This window comes from Crocodylus siamensis, chromosome 5 (assembly GCF_052110815.1).
Source record: "Crocodylus siamensis isolate JL-2025a chromosome 5, ASM5211081v1, whole genome shotgun sequence".
In the NCBI taxonomy this organism is placed as follows: domain Eukaryota; kingdom Metazoa; phylum Chordata; order Crocodylia; family Crocodylidae; genus Crocodylus; species Crocodylus siamensis.
Genome location: NC_143399.1, coordinates 137,418,303 through 137,441,561, shown reverse-complemented (window position 1 = coordinate 137,441,561; position 23,259 = coordinate 137,418,303). Strand labels below are relative to the sequence as shown.

At 41.8% G+C, this 23,259-nt stretch overlaps 1 protein-coding gene across 1 annotated transcript in view; it reads left to right on the top strand.

Annotated features, from left to right (window-relative positions):
* Positions 1 to 10,266: 10,266 nt before the first annotated feature.
* The window catches only part of CNOT10 (CCR4-NOT transcription complex subunit 10), a 46,901-nt gene continuing 33,908 nt past the window's right edge, over positions 10,267 to 23,259 (top strand). Inside the window, exons 1-7 of the mRNA XM_090046454.1 lie at positions 10,267 to 10,507; positions 16,094 to 16,188; positions 18,813 to 18,974; positions 19,946 to 20,096; positions 20,804 to 20,949; positions 22,155 to 22,241; positions 22,995 to 23,078. Of these exons, the coding sequence (XP_089902580.1) occupies positions 10,486 to 10,507; positions 16,094 to 16,188; positions 18,813 to 18,974; positions 19,946 to 20,096; positions 20,804 to 20,949; positions 22,155 to 22,241; positions 22,995 to 23,078 (747 nt within the window). The 5' untranslated portion in view covers positions 10,267 to 10,485. The remainder of the gene's footprint in view (positions 10,508 to 16,093; positions 16,189 to 18,812; positions 18,975 to 19,945; positions 20,097 to 20,803; positions 20,950 to 22,154; positions 22,242 to 22,994; positions 23,079 to 23,259) is intronic.

Sequence of the window (23,259 nt, the reverse complement as noted above, 5' to 3'; positions counted from 1 at the left end):
AACCTGTTCAGCAAGAGAAGGCTGAGAGGGGATCTGGTGGCCATTTATAAACTTACCAGGGGGGACCAGTGGAGAATGGGAGAGACCCTGTTCCCCCAAGCACCTCCCAGAATAACAAGGAATAATGATCGTAAGTTGTTTGAGAGTAGGTTCAGGCTGGACATTAGAAGGCATTACTTCACAGTCGGCAGCTAGGATCTGGCACCAACTTCCAAGGGAAGTCTTTAAGAGGAGTCTTTAAGAGGAGTCTTGACAGTTACCTAGCTGGGGTCATATGAGCCCAGTATTCTCTCCTGCCCAGAGCAGGGGATCAGACTTGATGATCTACTAGGTCCCTTCCGACCCTACATCTATGAATCTATGAGGCAACTGGGGCACCAGCCCTGGGTGCCAACACGAAGGGGAAGGCACAAATATATTAGCTGCTGCTCTCCTGGCCCCTGAAGCACTGCTAGCAGCCTGGCTCTGGCCACTGCCCTATGTGCTGCTGCTGCTCAGGGGCCAGGGTGGAAGACTACCCAGTTATGCCTTTAGGCAAGCCAGAGGCTTTGTTCTCAGTTTTTGACACACACAAATTTTATTCCTTGTTTATATTAAAGGAAATTAGATCATTAAAACGCTTGCTTCAGTGATCTGGTACATATAAATTTGAATAAATTGAGATTCAAATATTTTGGGCCAGCTTCTCATCTTAACTCCACCTATGCTAATCTAGAGTCACTTCTTTGGTGCCTGTGTAATATTACTTTGGAGTTAAACTGGTACAACTAAGATCATTTAGTTGGTGATATAGTCCATTCCCTACAACAAGTTTATTCACATCAAATAATGTTTGGACTGAACGCTGAAATCATGTGGCTTTGATTTTCTGGTCATTTACTCCAGTTTCACAACTGAGCAACCCCGCTGACTTATATGGTGCTACTTCTGATTTGCACTCGTGTAAGGAAAAACAGAGTCAGATCCACCCATCAACAATTTTATTACCATTAGGATTATTACTGCATTGTTTGTATATGACCACCCATTTAATTTGGTTGTCAGAATGTGTCAACAGAATAGCTTTGCACTAAAATACTGCAGCAATGAATAACCCTTCACATTTGGCTCTCAAATCTTTATAGACAACTTCATGGGGTCTACATCTCCGAGTCTGGATTTGAGCAAGATTAACAGTGAGCTGGTTAAAGGTGATTGGGTATTTTAATATTTTTCTCTGAAAATAATTACTCTGGAAATATATTGGTGTCAACAAACTTTCATTGGGAAGATTTCTTACATCCATGGCAGAATGTCTGTCAAAACCAGGCAGATACAAAGAATATCTTAGTGGTTAGTGCACTGACATCCAAATGTAAAAGGCTAATTTTTGTTCCAATGTAGAACAATAACAAATGTTGAAACCTTAAAACACTTCCATTAAATTCACTTTTTCCTGTCTGCTTGAGCTGGATTAGTTTCCTTACTGATGATTGATAGACATAAATTAGTATGAGGAGAGCCAGGTAAATTGAAAGGATTCTCCCAGAAACCAGGACAAGAGAATAGGGGTGAAAGGAAATATTGTACAAAATGCAGTTGCAGAACTGTTTAAGTGACACATGGCAAAATACTTTGACATTGCATGTTGAGGATTACATCAAAACAATGCCAACATGTAAGGGCATTAATTCTCCAGCAGAATACAAAGTTGTCACTCCTCAGCTCTAGAGATGGCTTTCTATACTGAAGTAGCTTTACAGCTCTAAAATGTAGAGACATTGTGCTGTTTGCATTGTTTTTACTTCTTCCCAAGCTATGGGACACAGATAGAGCAGGAATATGATCTGGTATGTTTCCCTATTCCTTTATATTTTTATTTTAAGAAGCTAATACAGTTTCCAGAGAAATACCAATAAAATCAGTTTAATAACAACTTGGTAGGTAGATTGATTATACTATTATTTCCTTTGTATTTGTGTTTATTCTGCATTGCTCATCATTAGGAAAGAAAGAAACACTTTATTAGCAAAGGCTTCTACCACAGATTGATCCAGAGTTGCAAACAATGGATTTAATTGTATTATATAGTAAGGCATGTTAAAACATATGCCGAGAAGAACAAGAACTTGTATTTAATCAGACAGCACCAAATTATTAGGTTTGGAAGCCAACAAGAACTGCCCAAGTAAGAACGCTAGGTTTTAGCACACAGAGAACATGGGAAATCAACTACCGCGTATTTCTCTGTTAGCTTTTATATATGTAACAAAACATTTTGATGTCACTCATGTGATCAGCAGATGTGTATTATAAAAGCACCAGTGAGAGGATTTCATAGGTCTTTTTGTAAAATTCCATATAAACAAAGCCTCTTTTATAGCTATAAAAATAACTCCATCATAATATTCCAATGCCTTCTAGCAAATTGCATGACTTACCAAAATATAGCCATCCTTATATTCCAAAGGTCAAAAAAATCTTGGGATAGGAAAAAAATCCTTTAATTACTGAAGCATTGTTGAAATGTAAAGCCAAGATAACTGGAATGAAAAAGTAGTTTGCATTTTTTCTACATGAAGGTGAAAAATCCATTTTGAGAATCATTGTTGAAAATATTTGTTTTCCTTACTTCTCCAATATCTTTGCAAACATCAGAACCCTTTTTAGTCTGCTGTCCTAAAACCCCCCCTGAAAATGTCCTACCAGTAAAGCTCAAATCCTCTAAGATGTTATAACAGGACAAAGATGGTAAAATGGGTAGGTTTTGAAAAAGTTTTCTTTTTATACATTTTGGGATAAAACTTCATTATATCCTATTCAAGCAGGTATTATTCATTCTTTAATGTCCGGTAAAATGCCTAGAACATCTCAAGTACTTCCAGAATCAAATAAATAATAGTCTTAACTTTTCTCCCTTCTTGTTTATTATTCATGTTAGGCAACCTGTTAATATAATATCTCACTAAGCATCAGCTTCAGGAATGTTTCAAATACCACAAGGTATCCAATGCTCACATTGTACTCCCTGCTGCACTGCCTCCAAAAGAGTTAATCCAACGAACCAGTTTATGAAGTAAAGGAGTGAAAAAGAAAAAACTCAAGAATCAGTTCAACAAATCAATGTTTGTTCTAGGTCACAGATAGATAGATACAATACCCTCAATTTTCTGTATCTCAGAGCATTCTGCAAAGTGTCAAAGTACCCCGTAATGTGGTACAGTATAAAGTACCGTGCAGCTGTATTAGACATATATAAACTTCTCATACAGACCAGCTAGTGCACTGTGTGTGTGGCTTCAAAATTTCTGACATAATCAAGAGGCATTAGCAGGTGCATTACAAACAGGTCTAAGGAGGTGATACTTCCCCCTATGTGGCGTTGGTAAGGCCACAGCTAGAGTACTGCATCCAGTTTTGGGCGCTGCAGTTCAAGAAGGATGCGGACATCCTTGAAAAGGTCCAGAGGAGGGCTACTTGCATGGCTAGGGGCCTGCAGGTAAGGTCCTGCAGGAGAGTTTGAGAGCCCTGGATCTCTTCAGCCTCTACAAGGGAAGGGTGAGATGTGACCTTGTGGCCATCTACAAATTCATTTTGGGGAGGGGAGGAGGCAGCAAGGAATAGGACAGTGTTTCTTACCCTTTTAAGTAGCAAGTACCCCCTAACTTATTCAAATTTTCAGAAGTACCCTGACACTCAATTTTCCAGGGGATTTAATATTTACAGACTAATGTGTGTCATCTATGAACTATATGTTGGAAGAAAGGCTATGTATATAAGGCCGTGATATGACAGATGTCTGATCTGGTGTGGATAGGGTTGCCACCTTTTATACCAGGGGTGCATAACTCGAGTATGTACTTGGGCTAGAGGTGATGAGGCCAAAGCTAGGAGGGCTGAACCAAAGCAAAGCATGGCACACCAAATTATTACTGGGAAATTTAAAGTGCTGTGCAATATATGGCGCACCAAATTTTTTACCATGGTTTTGAGAGGAAGAGGGCGAGAGGAAGAAGGTAAGAGAGAGAGTGTTGGGGTACCTGTGTACCCCCGCATGCATTTCATGTAGCCCCAGGGGTATGTGTGCCACAGTTTGAGAAACTAGGGAATAGGAGATGCTCTGTTTACCAGTAGGGGTTACAAGAGTCCGGAATGGGCGTCCAGGGAAGGTGGTGCTTTCCCCTACCTTGGGCATCTTTAAGAGGAGACTGGACAAGGACCTGGCTGGGGTCATCTGACACCAGCACCCTCTCCTGCCCGGGGCAGGGGGGCAGACTTGATGATCTACTAAGGTCCTTTCCAACCCTAAAACAAAAAATCTATGGATCCTGGTTTTCTGTGTTTAAAAAATACCAAATTATCTGATTTAAAAACCCCAAATCCACATTTTTCTGTGATTAAAATGAACTACAACTATATATGTATCAGTTGAACACAATGTTTTATTGATATATCTATAATTTTTAAGCAATTTTGAAGTCTACCAGTGCCTTAATTATAATAAAATAAATTCTAAATACCTATAACATTTGACATTTGATTTTGGGTTTTTCACAGAAAAATCAGAGCTCCCCCTGCCCCCTTAGCTCACCAGTTTGCAGGTCCAGCTGCAGCTGTCATGTTCCCCCCACCCCGCTTGTGGCTTGAGCAGTCCCAATATGCCAATGCTCTGCCCATGCCATTGCCCCTTACTCCTGAGCCACAGCTCCCTGACGCTTCCAATGTCTCTCACTCCTGATCCACAGGCCCCCCAGCCCTGCTGGTGCCCTTCATTCAGGACCCACACCCCCCTGGCTCTGGTCTCACTCCCCACCCACGGCTCCTATGGCTCTGCCAGTGCCCCTCACTCCCTACCAACAGCCCCCTGACCCTGCTGGTGCCTCTCACTCAAGAGCTATAGCCCCCTGACCCTGCTGGTGCCCCTCACTCCTGACCCACTGCCCTCCCAGCCCTGCTGGTGCCCCCCACTCCCCACCTACAGCCCTGCCAGTGCCCCTCACTCCCTACCCACAGCAGGTAGTTTGCATCTACCTCCACCCTGTGCACAAATCTGGGGGGCATGTGCCCCCCCCATAGACCCCAGGAGTACAGTGGCAGGAAGCCATTCCCCCACTACCCCCAAGACGAGCTACCTACAACTCCAGCCCGCTCCCTGCCCAGACCCTGAGGCTACACATTCCCTCCCCAGTCCCAGGCTCCATGCACCACCCTGGCTGGGCAGAACCTTAGCCCAACTCTGTTCCTTCCTCACTATGGAGGACTTAATTTCCCCACCCCAACTTACCTGCAGGGAGCTACTCTCCATGCTGCCTAGCTTCCATGTGCGTGTGCATGTGGCACCCCTGTCTGATCACCCTGCTCCCCCCATTCACTTGCAGGCTGGAACTCAGCCTGCCGGCAAGGGGAAACCCACTGTTTCCTGCATTTTTCTCCTTTGAAGGAGAAACTCTGTTTCCCACCCCTGCCCTCCTTAAAATGAGAAAAGTCCACATTTTATTGTGTTTTTCCATGGCAAGGAGAAAACCATACCCCTGGTACTCAAGCACAAAAAAGGGCTGATTCTTTAGCTCTTACCTATGGAAGCCTTGAAGTTAATGGCGATCTTGCCAGAAAAAGAGCTGAAAGGTTGGGCAGTAGTGTAACTACGAGTAGGCAGGCAGGGCATGAGTTTTGGGTGATGGTTTAGAAGGGTGCCAGAATTGTGGTCCCCAGGGAGCCACTGCAGCAGCTGCCCAGGCACAGGGATATAACTGCTTGGCACTCCATATGCCACCCCCCCCACCCCACTCCCAGGCATCTTTGTTCAGGGTCCCAAAATTTCTAGTTATTCCTCTGGACCCTATATACATTTCAACTGGTATATTTCCCTGACTAGGGGCCATCTCAGTGCCTGTGGACTAGTCAAGTCATGCTTAAGTATTGTTTTGAGCATGTAAGGGGGATTTCAATGGTTCGTAGGCTTTTTGCTGGAAAAAGCATTTAACCCAGAAAGCACTGGGCCCAGAACATGAAGATTCTAGTTTATCTTCCCCAAGTACCTTGACTTTTGGAAATACTGAAACTGGTGGCTAGACTGCCATGGACTAGTACCAGAACTGAATAGCTGCAAAGGTTACATAAAGGCATTTTTTTCCCCATGCAGGGGACATTAGGTATCATTTATCTCCTCCTAAGAATTGTGCCTGTTAGTGGAAAGAACACAAAGGAACTTTCAGGAGAAATACAGGATATACAAGAAAAAATATAGAACAGAAATACACAAGGAAGTTAGTTATGCAAAGCCTTGAAAATGAGTAGTAGATGTAGGGAGAAAGATGGTTTCAGTCTTTTTCCCTTTTCAAGAGAAAAAGGAAATATTAAAAATTTATTCAGAATATTACAGCATCAGTATTTCACAGACTTCATTTTGCATTCATTTACTTTTTCTCCACAACATAAAAAAAACAAAACCAAGCCAAAATGTATCTTGGGACAATTTTTTCCAGGACAATGTCCTTTATTTCAGTCCAAAAATTCCAAAATTATAACAGATTCAAGATTCAGTTGTATGACTCTTGAAAGAGATACAGAAGCAGAGACAGATAATTGCCAGATAAAATCTATTGGCTACACCTCGCATGTTCAAATACAATTGCCTTGAATCATAACTATTTGCAAGAGGAGAGCTTCTTATTAAGATACCGGTATATGTTAATTTATAATATAGTGCCGCCTAGAGGTCAAAGGCTTTTCAGATATGATAAAGAGAAAGGAAACATTGTTTAACCTATAAAATATTTATTACATTATGGCACCTCCCTTGGTAGGCTAGGTTAAGCAAACAAAAGAGAAAAAAAACAACCCCCAACCAGTAGGCTCAGTACAACTTTGCATTTCACTTTAGAGATAGTGATGTGACTTTTAACTGGAACTTTCTACTGAAGTTGAGACTACACCTCAGCTATTTTTAAAAAACCTGAAGGACACTTTTGTAACCACCAAGATTTGTGGTTATATACAAATTGTTTTTGTATTCAGCATGATGATTTTTCTCAGTATCCAGTATTTCAGGAACTTGTATTTTCACTTCCAGATTGAAGGTAAGTCATAAACAGATGCAACAAAAAACTGATATAATTTGGTCCAGATTTGCTTTGAAATTCCAGGAGAGGGGCAAAAACCTAAAAAATAATCCAGCATAGACACCTGCCTTTCACACAATACTTTGCTAGCTAACAGAGAGGAAACAGGTTTGTTGAACTTGAAAAAATACTTCTAAAGAGTAAAATTACATGGTCTTTAACCATCTTCTGGCTCTGAATAAATTCTATCTTGTTCTCCTTTCACAAAGTTCTGTTTGTAATTGGTTCCTATTAATAAAGCCTAGAAGTGTGCCAAGGTGGCCGGATAGTAATCATCAATCCATCTCTGAATAAAAATGAAATAAAAAAAAAATAATAATATCAACATAACCCACTCTTTGTTTTCATTTGGTTTTCCAAACTAAAAAGTTTGGTTTGGGACTTGCTGCATGTAGATAGACTGAAACTCCATTAATAAAAATAAAGGTAAATGTTATGCATGCACCTTGTCTGCTCCCTAAAAAGTTATTTAATTTAATTATAGATCAGCCCAAGCAGGTCACATACCTGCATCATTGATAAGAACAGATCAAGTAACCGTTCTGCACCATTCCCCATTTTACAAAAGCAAGGACTAATATATTAAACAGAGTACAAACAAGAAAAATACCTTGTCCTGTTCTTGTAAGGAAGGCAAGTCTGGCTAATACCATTTTAGAGGGCAAAAGTTAGGTAAAGGTAAAAAGTAAAAATTCCTTTATTACATTGAATTATTTATATGAACCACACTCCTAACAAGCAAAAAGTTTTGACATACAAAAAAAAAATAGCATGGATAATTAATTTTGGAAAACTATTCTTTTTTGTGGCTGAAGATCTTTTTCACAATCAGAGCATGATAAAAAAAATTAAGCTAACAAAATAGTTCAGCCAGAGCCTTGGAAATAGAATATAAGCATTTTTAAGTTTGAAAACACAATTAGAAAAACACCCCCAGATAAAAGTACCAAGGTAGAGAGGATTCCATTGAGCACCACTCAGCCTGAAAATGGACTCTGCATAATGTATGAAGACAGCTTTGCGTAGCTGTCCTCTACATGTCAGGATGCAGAAGTTGGGCAGCAGAAGTTGGATACCAGGTGTGTCAAACTCACCCAGTCCTGTGAGCACTTTCTTGTATAAGCTGTGCTGCACTAGCAGAGTTTGCCTGTATAGTTTTACTGCCATCTCTTTTCCAATGTAGGGATGACCTAATAGTATAATCTTGAAACCCTGACTTTCAGAAGCAGCCGAACAGAATCCAAGGACTAGAACTTAAGAATACGCATAAGTAAGGATTCCAAGGTCAGCTTTCAGAAAGGTCAGAAAAAGAGGACCATGGACTCAAGAAGGTTTTGGTGAAGAACTGGGACAGACATAGAGCTAATGGAATTCAGTATTCTTCATGTTTACAACAAATAGTTTAAACTTACTTCTAAACTTGCAAGACTCGAAGTAAAAAAAAAAAAAAAGTAAAAAGTTTCTGCCACTCTAAAAAGCATCCAGTATGAAGTCCAAAAATCTCACATGGATCACATTTCCAAGATCTCCAGCAGCGCAGTTGGGAGATTAATGCCATCACTATGCCCATCAGGGAGAAGGCAAAGTAGACTGGCACTTTAGAAACTAACCCATTCAGAAAGGCATAAGCTTTCACACACAACAGCCTACTTTGTCAGATGCTATGACTGATAAAGGCTGTCACCTATAAAAGTTTATACCTGACATGAGTCTAAGATGCTACCCTACCTTCCGTCCGACTTCAGACTGACATGGCTAACTACTTCTTTTCTTGTCTACCAGGAAACTTGCAGAGTGAAGTAGTGGCCAGGCTAAGTCAATAAGTTTTGACCTGGCTTAGAATCACTGAAAGTGAGAGTTGGAAGAGACCTCAGGAGGTCATCTAGCCCAACTCCCTGCTTAAATCAGGTCCATCCTCAACTAGATCATCTAATCCAAGGCTTTGTCTTGCAGGTTTTTAACATCTGGCTAAGATAGATTCCACAACCTCTCTGGGTAACCCATTCCAGTGTTTTACTACCCTTGTAGTGAGAAAGCTTTTCCTAATATCTAACCTAAACTTCCCTTGCCACAACTTGAGACAGTTGCTCCTTGTTCTGTCATCTGCCACCACTGAGAACAGTCTAGCTCAAATTTCTTTGGAAAAACCCTTCAGGTAGTTGAAGGCTGCTATTAAAACTTGTAAGGGTATAAGGGTATAGGATTTCATTCCCAATTGTTAGAGATAGAACTTCCATAATTAAATGATAAAGATTGGCACACTAAGAATGGTAATTACCATCTTAAGGGCTCAGTAAACTTCCATACAGCTATGCCAGTGTTTACCAACTGAAGATGTTAGTTACCCAGCACAGCTACATAATGAAAACAGTATATGGATTATTCCCAGGTCAAGACTAAGTATGTATGAATGTTACACTTACTACTCTTGATGCTCTCAGTGCTTTTAGCTTTATGTCATGTATTTAATTTAACTACAAAGGTAATAAAAGTACATTATGAAAAAAAGCTGTTTGGACTCGAAGTTTTTAGGGGGGAGTTCTTCAAATTGAGTAGCCTTGAAATAAGGTTTCATAGGGATGAGAAGAAAGACTACTGGGAGAATTAACATGTTCCTCAAACACCAATTTAAAAAGGAATTTGGGATTCACATACAATGCCATGTTATCAACTTTAAGTGATATAATGAGCAATTTATTGATACTTAGATAATCCATGTAAAACAATGCAGGCTGGAAAATTTAAAAGTGATCTGAGAACAAACAATCTCAAATTTGATTCCTGAGTTAAGATAGTGGGGCAGCAGGGTTGGAGCACTGTTGTGGCTGCCATCACTCAAGGGGCAGCATGAAAAAAGGGTTGTGGTTTTTTTGGTGGTCTCTGGGAAAGAGACTGGACAACCTTTCAGGCAAGGCCCTTGGGGCCCAAAGGCTTGCTTTACATTTCCCCCAGCCATGCAACCAGGCCAAACGAAGGAAGCGCCCCCTGGCTTTCACTTGCCGGCACCGGTGAAGGTAACGCGGGACACGGAACGTGCCACACCCTCACGAAACAGGTGGGGGGAGCCTCAGTGCGTCGAAGAGGCCCCACCCCCACAAAGCCCCGCCCATCCTCCTTTCTGGCCTCCCGCATCTGCCTGGCCGCGACGTGCCCACGCTGCGTAAGGAACGTGGCGCCGCCGTGACGTCACCGGGAACCCGGAAGCGGCGGTCCGACGACGAGCGAGTGGCGCAGTCGGCCTGGGGGTTCGCGTGGGCTCCGTGGACAGAAAAAGTAGTCCGCGGAGAGAAGCGGAGGCAGCTGGCTGCTCAGCGTGCCCGAGATCGCAGCGGAAAGGGGATTTATAGCGCAGGCGTCCTTGAGTCGCGGCGGGAGCTTTGCGGCCATGGCAGCGGACAAGGCTGGTGGTTAGTAGGCTCTGCGCCCTAGCGGCTTGCTCCTCGTCCGCGGAAGGATATGTGGGGACGCATCCTTATAGGCGGAGGGATGCGAGGTTCCGACCTTTCATAGCGAATGGCCATCGAGTCACATCCCTCCGCCGCGAAAGTAGGGCGGCTGCCCCCCCTCCCCCCAGCGTGCCCCGCCGGAGGGGGGCGCTGGCTGGCTGTGCGAGCGTGGCAGGCAGTGGGGACGGCTGCCCTGCTGCCCTGGTGGAAGGATATAGCCCCCTACAGGGATGTGTGGGGAAGCTGGTTTGGGAGCCTTTTTGCCCCCGGGGTGCGGCAAGGTTCTGCCCAGGGCAGCTCTGGAGGTTTGAATTGGGGCGACTGCCTCAGGCCCTATGCTTTGGGGGAAACCTGCAGAGCCGGCCATGGTGGCCGCAAGCGGCCGTGGCGACTGCGCTGCTGCCGGCATTATGTCCAGCCACTCAGTACCCCTGCTTCCCCTCCTCCCTGGGCCGAAAATCCAGAGCATCCGGCTGCTCTGCTTGGTACTGCCCCCTCCCACTGCCAAATCTGCTTCTGACTTCTTTGCATCCAGGGCCAGGGCCCTGCACAGGCTGATTTGCCCCAGGTCCCATACCCTGCTCTGGTCGTCTCTGGTGCTGCTCTGTGGGGCCTTGGGCATCACCTGCCTCTTGGGAGGGAGCTTGACGGTGCTCCCGGGCAGCAGCAGGGCTGTATGGCAAAGACGCCTGAGGATAGAGGGATGGGAGGGGGTGACTGCATTGACCTTGGCTTGGGGGTACCGGGGTGAAACGCAGACCCCATCCTAGGTGCCGCTCCAGCTCCTTTTCACCAGACCTGGCTGAAGTTGCATGGACTTAGTCCTCAACTGTCAATTGACCCATTTGCATTGATGTTACTGTTTTTTCTTCTTTAAGGTTTCAACCCCCATATAAGTACCATCGCTGATAGAGCCACGCTGCCATGCACTGGCAGGTTGCCTGTGTCTTTGGTTTTTTCTAAGAAGTCTGTATAGCAAGTCTCTTCCCTGCTCTTCCAGACGAAATCGTCATTAGCCACCAATATAATACATATCTGATCCGATACTTGGACCACTCTGGTGATGTGGTCCAACAGCTGGAGCTCATCCTTTCAGCAAGTGAAGCCAGAATCTCCAAAGCTTCTTAGTTGTTAAAATCCTCCATCTGCTTTTCATGGATGATTGACTTAAAGCCAACTTTATTTATTACAGGGTTGAGGCTGAAACATTTTACTTCTGGTTAGAAACTGTTGTGAGGCCAACTTGACTATAGAGAAATTCAGCGAAACAAAGGTTTATTATAGGAACCAGTTTAGCCACAGTTACTGTGTTACTAGAGGTGATGCTATAATCACTATATCAGACTGATTATTCTTTGTGAAAATGATTGGCACAGTCTCTTTCAGTTCAGACATTGCAAAAATGCATGTGTAGTATGGGTGAACCTTCATTGCATGGGATGATAACTGTTTTCATGTCGTGAAGTAGCTTTTTAGGTCTTAAACTCTAAGGGGGAAATCAATACCCAATACTTAAGATACTAAGGAAGATGTGGTTATTACTGTAACCAGTTGGCTCAAAGAGAAGCCTTACCTGGTAGATTCAACCATTGAGCTTGAATCCCCAACATTTTGAGTGTCTCTCTTGACTTGCTGCTTGTCGCTACTGCTTACTGACTGTTACCTATAGGTGAACCATCTGAAGGAATGGTGGCTTTCTGTATCTCTTTGTCTTCTTGGAAAACTGGCAGCATGGGACAGATTATGACAAGATTTAATGATCTTGTAAAGGACACATTCTCCCAGCTGGGTGCACAAAATAATTTGGTCTATTTGTCAGAGATGGAGGATTATAATAACTAAGATGTTTTGGAGAGTTTGGCTTCATTTGCTAAAAGAATGAGCTCCAGTGGTTGGACCATCCTACTGATCTGATCCAAGCTTTGAACCAAATATGTTGTATTATTTTGATGGCCAGTGGTGACTGTCCGGCAGAGCAGAGAAGATGTGTGGCAATGTATGCAAATTTATATTGGATAAAAAATTATCCTGCTCAGTACTGATAAAAAAATAATTTCCAATTGGAAGGGATGTAAAAATAGGGTTAAAAAGAAAGGTTGGGGTGGCAAATGGATACCTTTTGCATTGAAGTTGTAGCTGTTAGCTGTGGAGGAAATAGATTTTGATGCAACTCTTACATGAGTGGATGGCAAATGAGCAGGCGAGTCTGCGGCCTGTTTAGGCTAGGTGAGTCTTCAGGGAATCCAATCTCTAATGTAATATCAGGGGGAAGGCTTCTGTTGCATGAGGTTACATCTCAGAAGTTTTTACTTTGATATCAAAGCTGTCTGGAACTCAGCTTTGTCTTCTGGGGATACTTAGTTTTTTGTGTATTTAAAAAAAGTACTGCTTCCAGAAATTAGCTGAAATAAGTAGGAGAAATGGATCGAGGTTATGGAATGATTTGGTGGAGAACAGCTGACGTTGACTTTTCTAATTTAGATATTGTAGTGAGCAGAGTTTAGAGGTGGTATCTGGGTCTTCCCAACAATGCAAGCTGTAAGGTTGCTAAAATGAGTGGAGTAATTTCTTGATTTCTTCAATCAAGCCCAGTAAAGAGGTGTTATGTTCTATATAATATAAGACTTCAGAGGATTGCCAGGATGTTCTACAGATAGCATAGTCACTGCCAGGGCTGCTTGCTCTTTGAGGGTATATATGTTTAAAAAACACATTCTCCTGAACCTAAAATCTTCTGAAGTTGTTCTTGTTAAATACTTCCTAGAGAATTATTTTGCCATTGGCACAAATAAGAAGTTTTGGAATACAAAAAGGCCCACCAACTATTCGCTGCGTCCACAAGGGAAAGAGCAAAAAATGATGGGGTGAAGTTGTAACATGGGAGACTTTAGGTTGGACATTAGGAAGAACTGTCTGACTATGTGGTTGGCTAAGTACAGCAACAGATTACTTTGAGAAGTTGTGGAATATCCATCACTGGAGGGTCTTAAATGCAGGTTATTTTGTTTTTCTGGGATAATTTGAGCAGGCAATTGGATTAAATCACCTTCCAGCCTTGCTCTTCTTGATTTATAGAATACTAACTTTCTGGCTTTTCCTTGAAAATCTTGTGATGCAATGTTGAGAGAATTATGTGGGCATGCCTAATTTGGGGAAAATAGATTAAGGGGACACGATGGCAGGTTTCAAATATTTGAAAGGTAACCATAAATGAGAACACCTGCACTCTTTTACCACAAAGGACAGTGGGTTTAAATTTCAGTAAAGAAAATTAAAATTAAATCTCCACGAAAAAAGACTTTCTAGCTCTAAGAACTATAGAAAAATGAAGCAAGCCACCTAAGAAAGATGTAGAATTTCCTTCACTGGAGGTTTTCAAGAAGCAGCTGGATGGGTATCTGTATTGGAAGGTTTAGTAATACTGCATCCTGTAGCTTCACAGGAGGATTGGACTAGATGAAACTTGAGATCCCTTCCAACTCTATGATTCTGTCTAATTTCTGTACTGTGAGCATGTGTGGTGGTAGGAAAGAAAATGTAGAAACTCTTTCAAGTTGCCTTGACTCATTTGTTGAATGGATGGTAGGACTAGCTAAGGGCTTTGGCAGATGCAAGGTTTTAGGTCTAATGTAGGGGTGCTCAACCAGATCCAACCAGCAGTGTCATGTCATTTGGTCCACACTGTTTCCTGTGTTTCTGGATATTTGGCAGTGAGAGAGCTGTGGCACCACTCCCTGCCAAATTTCCAGACCCATGGAGAGCCCTAGGCCTGCGTGCTGGATTGGGCACCTGATCCCAGCACATGGGGCTGGGAAAGGGTGGCACAGGGCCCCAGGGAGGCTGGCAGGGGGTGGTGCTGAACCCTTGGGCCCAGTCCTGGTACATGGGGCCAGGAAGGGACAGCCTTAAGGCCTGATCCTAGCAGGAGAGGGTGGCACCATGCCCCAGGGCCTAATCCGCCCCACACCACTCATGCTGCCTGTGGGGCCAACACTTGAGCACCACTCGTGACAGGTAAATCTAAAAAATATTATATCGAGTGGAATTCCAAGATCCCCCAGGTATTTAACTAGCCTCTTGCCTGTGTAATCTTCAAAATTGTGGCTGGTACTTAAGGTGATCTTATCGTAAACTTTGTTTCATTTATCTGAGGAGTTTTCTCTGTTGTGACTTTCACACTTGGCCTCAGCTCCGTGAGGAGTTTCTAGTTTTTGAATTGTGGGCTCAAATTTTAAGTTAGAAGTTAGATGATGTTATTGAAATGTGTCCTTCTATGTTGCAGAATCATAGAGAAGTAAGCCTGGAAGGGACCTCCAGAGGTCATCTAAGCCTGAGGCAGGTTGGTTATGATCTGAGCACGCAGGGCTCAGATCATAACCAAATTGTGCATACAAACCATAATCTAAACTGTATATAAGTCAGCCCTGAAATAACATAGACCTAGCACCCTAAATTGTCACAAGTAAAGCAGGAGAGCCGTTGCAGCCAGTGTTCTGTTTCTGTAAAATGTTATCAACGTATACACAAGTGATGCCAGATACAGGATCAGGGTCATGCCCCCTGCTATGGAGGAAGGCAACAACCCCCACAGTTTGTACCAGTGTGACCATGGGGTAAAATTCCTTCCTGACCCCAATTCTGGTAAACTGGTCTGACCGCGAGTGAAGGGACAAAGCCCTGTAGCCAGGAACCTCTGGCTTTAAGTTCCAGCAGGAGCACTGGCACTCAGCAGTCAATTAACATGTATATACATTAGTGAACAAAAAATATTAAATAAGTAACCTTAAACAATAAGCAGCTATCTTCCTACCCATGCAATACCTTCTATTGCCCCAGCAAATAATGTACATACACGCTAAACGCTACCTACTGAAGATCTGTAACAAGCAACCTATTCCAAACAATTTAATGCTTAAGAGATACCAACCAATGGATATTTGTTTTCATCCATTCTCAGTTTAAAAGTTAACCCCTTCCAAGTTAATAATGCAAAATCTGAAATAGGTTTTCCTATTTCAGGAAATATATTTGAGAATAGTTCTGTGAGATGAATTTTACATTCTTTTTGGGGTTCTGATTGTATGTTCAGTGCATAGCAGTGGAGTGTTTTAGTTCTATGTTTAGTCATCTTTAGCATGTACATTTACTACATTTCTTAACACTTAAGGCAACTTAGCAACTGGGGGACAAGTAATAGCATACAGATTCAATGAAGTAGTTATGCAGAATAAGAGAGATTCCGACAATAGTTTTTACCAGGTACTGATACCGAAGTGTAAGTAAACAACATGTACTTTTCACGATGTAAAAATATTCTCTAGATATTTTTGGGGGAGCAACTCAAACTCCAAAGTTGTTATACTCTCCAAGTTGAATTTAGCAAAGGTAGTGTTGCAGTTATGTGTAAAGGTGCCCTAAGTATTAACAAACGGATTTTGAGGGAGGGAGGAATGAAATATGTAATAAAGATACTGAATTATTTTTATTAAACTTATTTGCACGTATGATGAAAGCTATCTATTTTCTCTAACCCTGTTAATTTTACAGATCAGGGAACTGAGAAACATGAAGGAGCCACTACTACTTCTGGAATTTCTGATCAGGAAAAGGAGTTGTCAAATAACGCACTACAGGCTTTTGTGGTAAGAAAAGTCTTCAGATTGGTCCTAGGGCTAGTTTTGTTCAATATCTCCATAAACAACCCGGAAGATTACATAGTGCACCCACCACAAATCTGCAGATGACACCGGGCTGGGGGGAGTAATTATATGCTAAGGGGTAGGGCTAGGATTCAGAGTGACTTAAGTAAATTGGAGGATTGGGCTAAAAGAAATCTCATGATGTTCAACACAGGCAAGTGCGAAGTCCTGCACTTAGGATGGAAGAATCCCATGTACCAATATGGGCTGGTGGCTGACTGGCTGGGCAGCAGCTCTGCAGAAAAAGACCTGGGGGTTACAGTGGACAGGAAGCTGAATATGAACTAACAATGTGCCCTTGTTGCCGAAAAGGCTAACGGCATACTGGGCTGCATTGGTAGGTGTGTTGCCAGTAGGTCAAAGGAAGTGATTATTTCCCTCTATTCAGCACTGGTGAGGCCACATCTGAAGTGCTGTGTTCAGTTTTGGGTCCCCACTACAGAAAGGATGTGGACAAATGGAAGAGAGTCTAGCAAAGGAACAACAATCCTTGCAGCAAGGAAAGTCTAGGTTAGATATTAGGAAGAATTTTTCTCACTAGGAGGGTAGTAAAACACTGGAACAGGTTACCCAGAGAAGTGGTGGTAGCTCCTTCCTTGGAGGTTTTCAAAACCCAGCTAGATAAAGCTTTGGCTGGGATGATCTAGTTGGGAATGGTCTTGCTTTGAGCAGGGGGTTGAGCTAGATGACCTCATGAGGTCCCTTCTTACCCTAATTTTCTAGGATTCTATGATTAAACCATTCAACCTAATCTAGGCCTGAATTGGGACTAGGGTCTGTGTGTCTGCAGCCTGAATTTAAAGGGATGCTTCTATCAATATGCTGGTCCAAGGACTGGGAAAGAGCTGGTGTGAGTCTATTAATATGCACTACAGAAGGATGGTGACCTGGGAAAAGAGGCAGCTCAAGCACTAAGATGTCCCCTGTCCTCCTCTGGGGGAGGAAGCAGGGGCAGTAATATCAGTAGAAGATAAAAATCTTCCTTTAGATAAAGGGGACTAAGGATCTTGTTAGATTTGGCCAAAAGAATAGTGTATGAAGTGGTGGTAGCAGTGGGAAAAGATTCTGCAAACCAAACAAGCCAGATACAAAGCAGCCTTTTCATGGAGGGAGAGAGAAGAGGAACTTAGGCTGGAGTGGGTGGCTACTAGGACTGTGCGAATTGGTAGCTGATTCAGTTTGGAGGAGATTCAGCCCGATTCAGGAACTGAATCTCCAAATTGAATTGGGAGACCAATTTAAAAGCTCCAAATAGATTTGGAAAAGCTTTGGAAAATATTTGGCTGCTTTGGAAGTTCAGCCATAGACTAAACAGGCAGCTGAAGGCTACCTCCAGCTGGTAAGTCTGTTGGGGTTAGGGGTGTGGGGGAGGGAGGGATTGGGTCTGGACAAGCTGCCCAGCTGGGGTGGAGGGCGCATTACTTGGGGAGGGGGAAGGGGGGGCGTGGCAGCGCTGGGAGCAGTGGCTATGCCGTGCTGCCACCCATAGTGAGCTGTGCCTGCATTATGTATCCCCCTTCCTCCCCCCAGCCCCTGCACTGGCTAGGCTGGAAGGGGGATGGGGCTTGGCAGGGCGGCCATGGGGGCTTCTTCTGTGGCTCTCCTCACTGGAGCAGAAGCAGGCACAGCCAAAGGAGCCGCAGGAGAAGTCCCCATGGCTGTCCTGCCTGGCCCAGCCTCCTGGCACTTTAAAATAAATAAATAAAAAGCCCCATACTCACCGACTCTGGCAGCAGCAGTTGGGGCCCCTGAGGGCTCATGGCAGAGCAGGGCAGTGGGGGGGCAATAGAGACCCCCACCCCCTACTGACACCCACACGGCAGCTGCCACATAGCGTGGATGCAGTGTTGCTTGGTAGGGCTCAGTGTGCTGTCTGGGAGCTGGGGCGGCTCCACCTGTCAGCTGGAGCCTAGGAGCACTCGACCCCAGCTCCCAGACAGTGTGCAGTGTCCTGCAGAGCCGAGCTACACCTGTGCCATGGGGAAGCTGCCGTGTGGGTGCAAGGCAGTTGGGGGAGGAAGGGGGGAGCGATCCCTGTTGTGTGCGGGGACTCTGCTATGAGCACCCAGAAGCCCCAACCTCCACTCCTGCAGCAAGAGAGTGCAGGGCTTTTTTTAAATGCCGGGACTAACCTAGGGCCAAGCAGGGCAGCTATGGGGGGCTTCTCCCGTGGCTCCCCCCACCTGGGGAGAGGCAGGCAGAGCTGCCTGATCCAAATCACCAAATCTCTCCAGTTCAGCACTGAATCTTCCTAAGCTTATTCAGCGGAATTGATTTAAGACAGTGACCCAAATCGAATCACTGTCCTCCGAATCAGCTGAATCTGAATTGAATACTTACCTATTCTCACAGGCCTAGTGGCTTCCCTATTTGCACAGGCCTCATGGCTACCCCTTTATTGGACATGGGGTTAGAGCAGTGGTTCTTAACTTTTTTAGACTCCAGGCACTCCTTGAAAAATGCAAGCTTTTAGCTTTTGCTTGTTTTTTTGACTATATGTAAGTAGTCTGTCCTGTGTTTGTTTCTTTTTCCCCAATGCATATTGTTGTTTTGTGTGCTGCTTACAGGCTGGAAATTATGAAGTTTGTCTACAACACCTTAACACTCTGCAAGATATAAACAAAGATGACTACAAAATAACTTTAAATACTGCTGTGACAGAGTTCTGTAAAAGTAACCAGACTACAACGGATAACTTGAGGCAAACACTTAACCAATTGAAGAATCAGGTAATTTAAGAATAGGGACATAATATCTTAATTAAATTGCATTGTTGTATTAAGTCATGATTTGGTCCTTTGCTAGATTAGGGGACAGAAATGTGTGTATGCGTCTCTTCCTCCTTTCCACCCCACCTTTAGTTTGTCACTTGTGAAATAAGGATTGAAATGATTAAATTCAGACTTCATATTTAAGAACCAGAAGGAGAACTTTACCTGTCTATGCATTACTTTTGCAATACTAATGTTCTCTGGAACCACAGGTTCAAATTCTCAATGTAACTTGTGCCTTCATTCTTTTAAGGTTGACAAACTTCATTCCACGTAGTTTTATTGATGCCTTTTGGAAGAAGCCTTAAAAACACCTAAATCCTGTATACTCTGCATGGATACTTAAAATTTCAGTTTTTCTTGTGATTAGAAGCGTTCTGATGTTCTGTGTGTTTGCCAGTCTGCTGTCATCTCTTACGAAGTATCTAGCAGTATTTCAGTGGTATTTTGTATGTGATCTTGAACCACTTTGGGATCCCTCAGGATGAAATACAATATGTAAATGTGGAATATTTCATTTATTGAAAAATATAAGTAACTGAGGACACTTGTTTTGTTTGAGAAGAAAAATAGTAAATTACAGTACATTATTAATATTGATTTGATCATATGTATGTGCAGTACCCTAACAGTAGGAAAAAACTGCTGCATCACATAAGTAGTTCTCTAACTGAAAATCATTTGTGAAATTACTTACTGGAAAACAACATGTTGGGTATTAAATTTCACTTTATTTTAAATTCTTTGCTTGTAATAGTGACTACCATAGTGACAAAATGTGGATGTATATTAAGTTTATATGAGCTAGTGAAATCTTGTTTACTTACTTGTCCTTCTCAGTATTGTAAATACTGGGTTCTTGATGTCTGTGAAATGTTGCCTATGCTCACAATGAAATGGAATCTCAATACAAGTCACATTTTTGGTAGGTTCATTCAGCTGTTGAAGAAATGGATGGATTAGATGATGTTGAAAATAGCATGCTCTACTACAATCAAGCTGTTATTCTGTATCATCTTCGTCAGTATACTGAAGCCATATCAGTTGGAGAGAAGCTCTATCAGTTCATAGAACCTTTTGGTATGTAAATAGCAAGGCAGGTTGGTTGGTTGTTTTATTTTTTAATCTCTGATGTGCTGAAACCATCAAACTGTTTCCTGGTGTAAAGCATCATAGTGGCTGATTAATCTGACTGATCAAGTTACTGATGTTTGTTCATAACTATATAATGGATTAACTGTCTTTGTAGTTTCTTTCTCAATATGATTTGAGGATCCTTATCCTATCCATCTATACATCTATCTTACAGATAGATAAGGGTCCCCAAATCATTGGTTGGTTGAAGAAGTTAGAAATAAAGATTTTGATAAATGTTTGTCAAGAGTAGCATGATTTGACAATGGAGGTATGTCTTGTGGCAGGTATAGAGATGCATGTTAAGGATTTGACATCTTCCAAAGATGTGTGCATAAATACCTTAATCATACATATAGCATTTTGTATTTATGTGATCAGATATGCATACAGCCAGTAGGGGAGTATTTATTTCTTTAAAAATAGTCCCAATCTTCCAGGGTCTCATGCCTTAATTTAGACACCATTTTCAGGGAAGCATTTATGATGTTTATAGAGCTGTTTATCAGCATACATGATGTATTAAAAATCTTCTACCAATGTATGAGGGCACTTAAGTAAATAGCTTATCTGTAGTGCTAAATTAGATATTTAACATACTAGGTGCTAAATATATTAAAACAAAAATAACTTATTTTTTTCTTTTTTTGTAGAAGAAAAGTTTGCCCAGGCTGTTTGCTTTCTCCTTGTTGATTTGTATCTGCTAACTTACCAAGCTGAGAGAGCTTTACATTTGCTTGCTGTTCTAGAAAAAATGATTTCACAGGGCAATAACAACAGCAAGAATGGAAAAAATGAGGTGAGTATGTTTAAGACCTTCTGAAATCTTAGATATGTTCACTGCAGTGTGGTTTAAACTAATCCAAAAACTGAAGCTTGTTCTTTTATTTTATTATAGTTAACTGTGTTAAAATGGTTTTAATCTTCAGTGTCATCTGATCACTTCTTTATCTGTCCACAAAACAGAAATACTTAAGTCTTACAGATTTAATTTGAGGTGCTTTATTGTGTGTCATCAGATCAGTGGTAACCATTTCATGTGTGTTCTTTATCCTACAGTAAATGGAGGCTAAATCACAAGTTTATCCAAAGTAAAATGGTAAATTGTAGTAGTTCAGCTTCTGCTTGTTGGATGTTAGAGCAGGCAACCAAATAAATTACTGTGGTTCAGCTGATGCATGATAAACCTCCTTCCTACATTAACTTGGGATAATTTGTTCATGTCTATACCTGTAATTTTATCGGGCAGTTGTACATTAGCTTCTCTCTGAACCCAACCAGGGGCTGAGAGGTGTTTCCTCCTGGCAGATTTACATTAATGAGGCAGTTCAACTTTTCAGGGCCAGTTTATACCCACTTTGTTTTCCTGGAGACTTCTTTGGGTTGCAGTCCTTGAGCCAGGGAGAGGAGTTTCTACTGCAAGTTTACATGTTAACAGGAATCATTGAGCATATATGTAGTAACAGTGACATAGAGTTGAAGTGGAACCTGTTCTGGTGGCACTAAAATTTCACTGCTACTGTGTATAGAAAATACTAAGGATATAGGGAGTGGCTTCAAGCTACATAGGACCTAAATGAAGGTGTTTTTAATGCTGTAATGAAATAAAATGTCAAGTAAGTAAAATTAGTTTTTTCTATATTAAATGTACAGTCCTCTTACTGAAAAGTCTGAAAGCAAATGAAAAATCCCTTGAGGTCTCTTAAGAATGGTTTTTGGAAACTAATATATACTTGGTTGATGTGGTGGCAATAGTAGTTGCCTTCGCTATTGTGTAAATGTAGAATGTTATTCTTTATAATTTGCCAGGAGCTGTCTTAGGCTTCCATGTTATGACTTCCTTTACTGTACTAACTATTGCAATTTTCAGTAGGCTTGGTTTTTTTAGAATTATTGCTTATCAATTTCTTCTTTCTTAGTAGACCTAAGAAAAATAACTTCATTTCAATTTACAGGCTTTTTTTAATAGTTCACACTCACTATCCACTTTCATTTGATATTCAGACAGGTAACAACACAGCTAAGGAGTCATCTAATCATAGAACTGAAAGTGGAGCTTTAATAGAGGCTGCAAAATCTAAGATACATCAGGTGGGAAACCTTTTTCACATGCAATTTTCACATGTCAGTTTAATTTTTATGAATATTTCAAATCAAGTTAATTTTCAGAATGATAGAAAATTAGGGTTGGAAGGGACTTCAGTAGGTCATTCTAGTTTTAAGGAGCCTCCAAAACCTGTAAAAAGAAAAACTTAGATTTCTGCATCTTAATTTTCTCTTCCCTGTTTCTGTAAGATCTCAAAATACAGCAAATGATTTAAGTGTCTTGGGGTCAGAAGCGCAACTCATAAAAACTTGCCAGAATGCTTTTGAAATCAATATGGCTATAACAATTTACACATGATGGACTTCTGATAGTTTACACCACCTGAGGATGTGCCCAACACTGCTTTCAAATATACCAAACAAATGCTTTTCTTATGATACAGGTGTTAATTGTTGCAATGGAAGTTAAAACTTCTCAACTATTTGAGATCTTTGCTATCTGAAGAACTGATGTTCTAGGCTTTGGGTTTGGATTCGTTACTCTGCCAACAACAGTGAGAAGATTCACTAAGAATTATTTTTAGACAAACACTTAAAAATGTTCTTCATATTCTGAACAGAAAGTCTGTTGCCTGAAACCAGTTTTTGAATAGGTTTTGTTAGGTTTGAGTTAAGTAGATCGCTTTTTATAGCAAATCTAGGTATGTTGCACCTCATAATCTACATCATATTGTATAACTTGCTAAAATGTTCTTAAAATTATGCTTAAAAATGTTAACCTTGACTTCTATTTAACAGTACAAAGTGAGAGCCTATATCCAGATGAAGTCTCTAAAAGCATGTAAAAGGGAGATCAAGTCAGTTATGAATACTGCTGGAAATGTAAGCTTTTTTACTGTATTCTTTTGAATTTTTGTCAGTTCCCTATTCCAAAACTGAATGTGTTTAACTTTCTTCACATTAAATTTTGGACATCCAGGGAAATGTCTTAAGTTAATGGGCTTTCAGTTGCTAGCACTAGTCAAGTTTATAATTTACTTTTAACTAATTGGAAATCATTAGT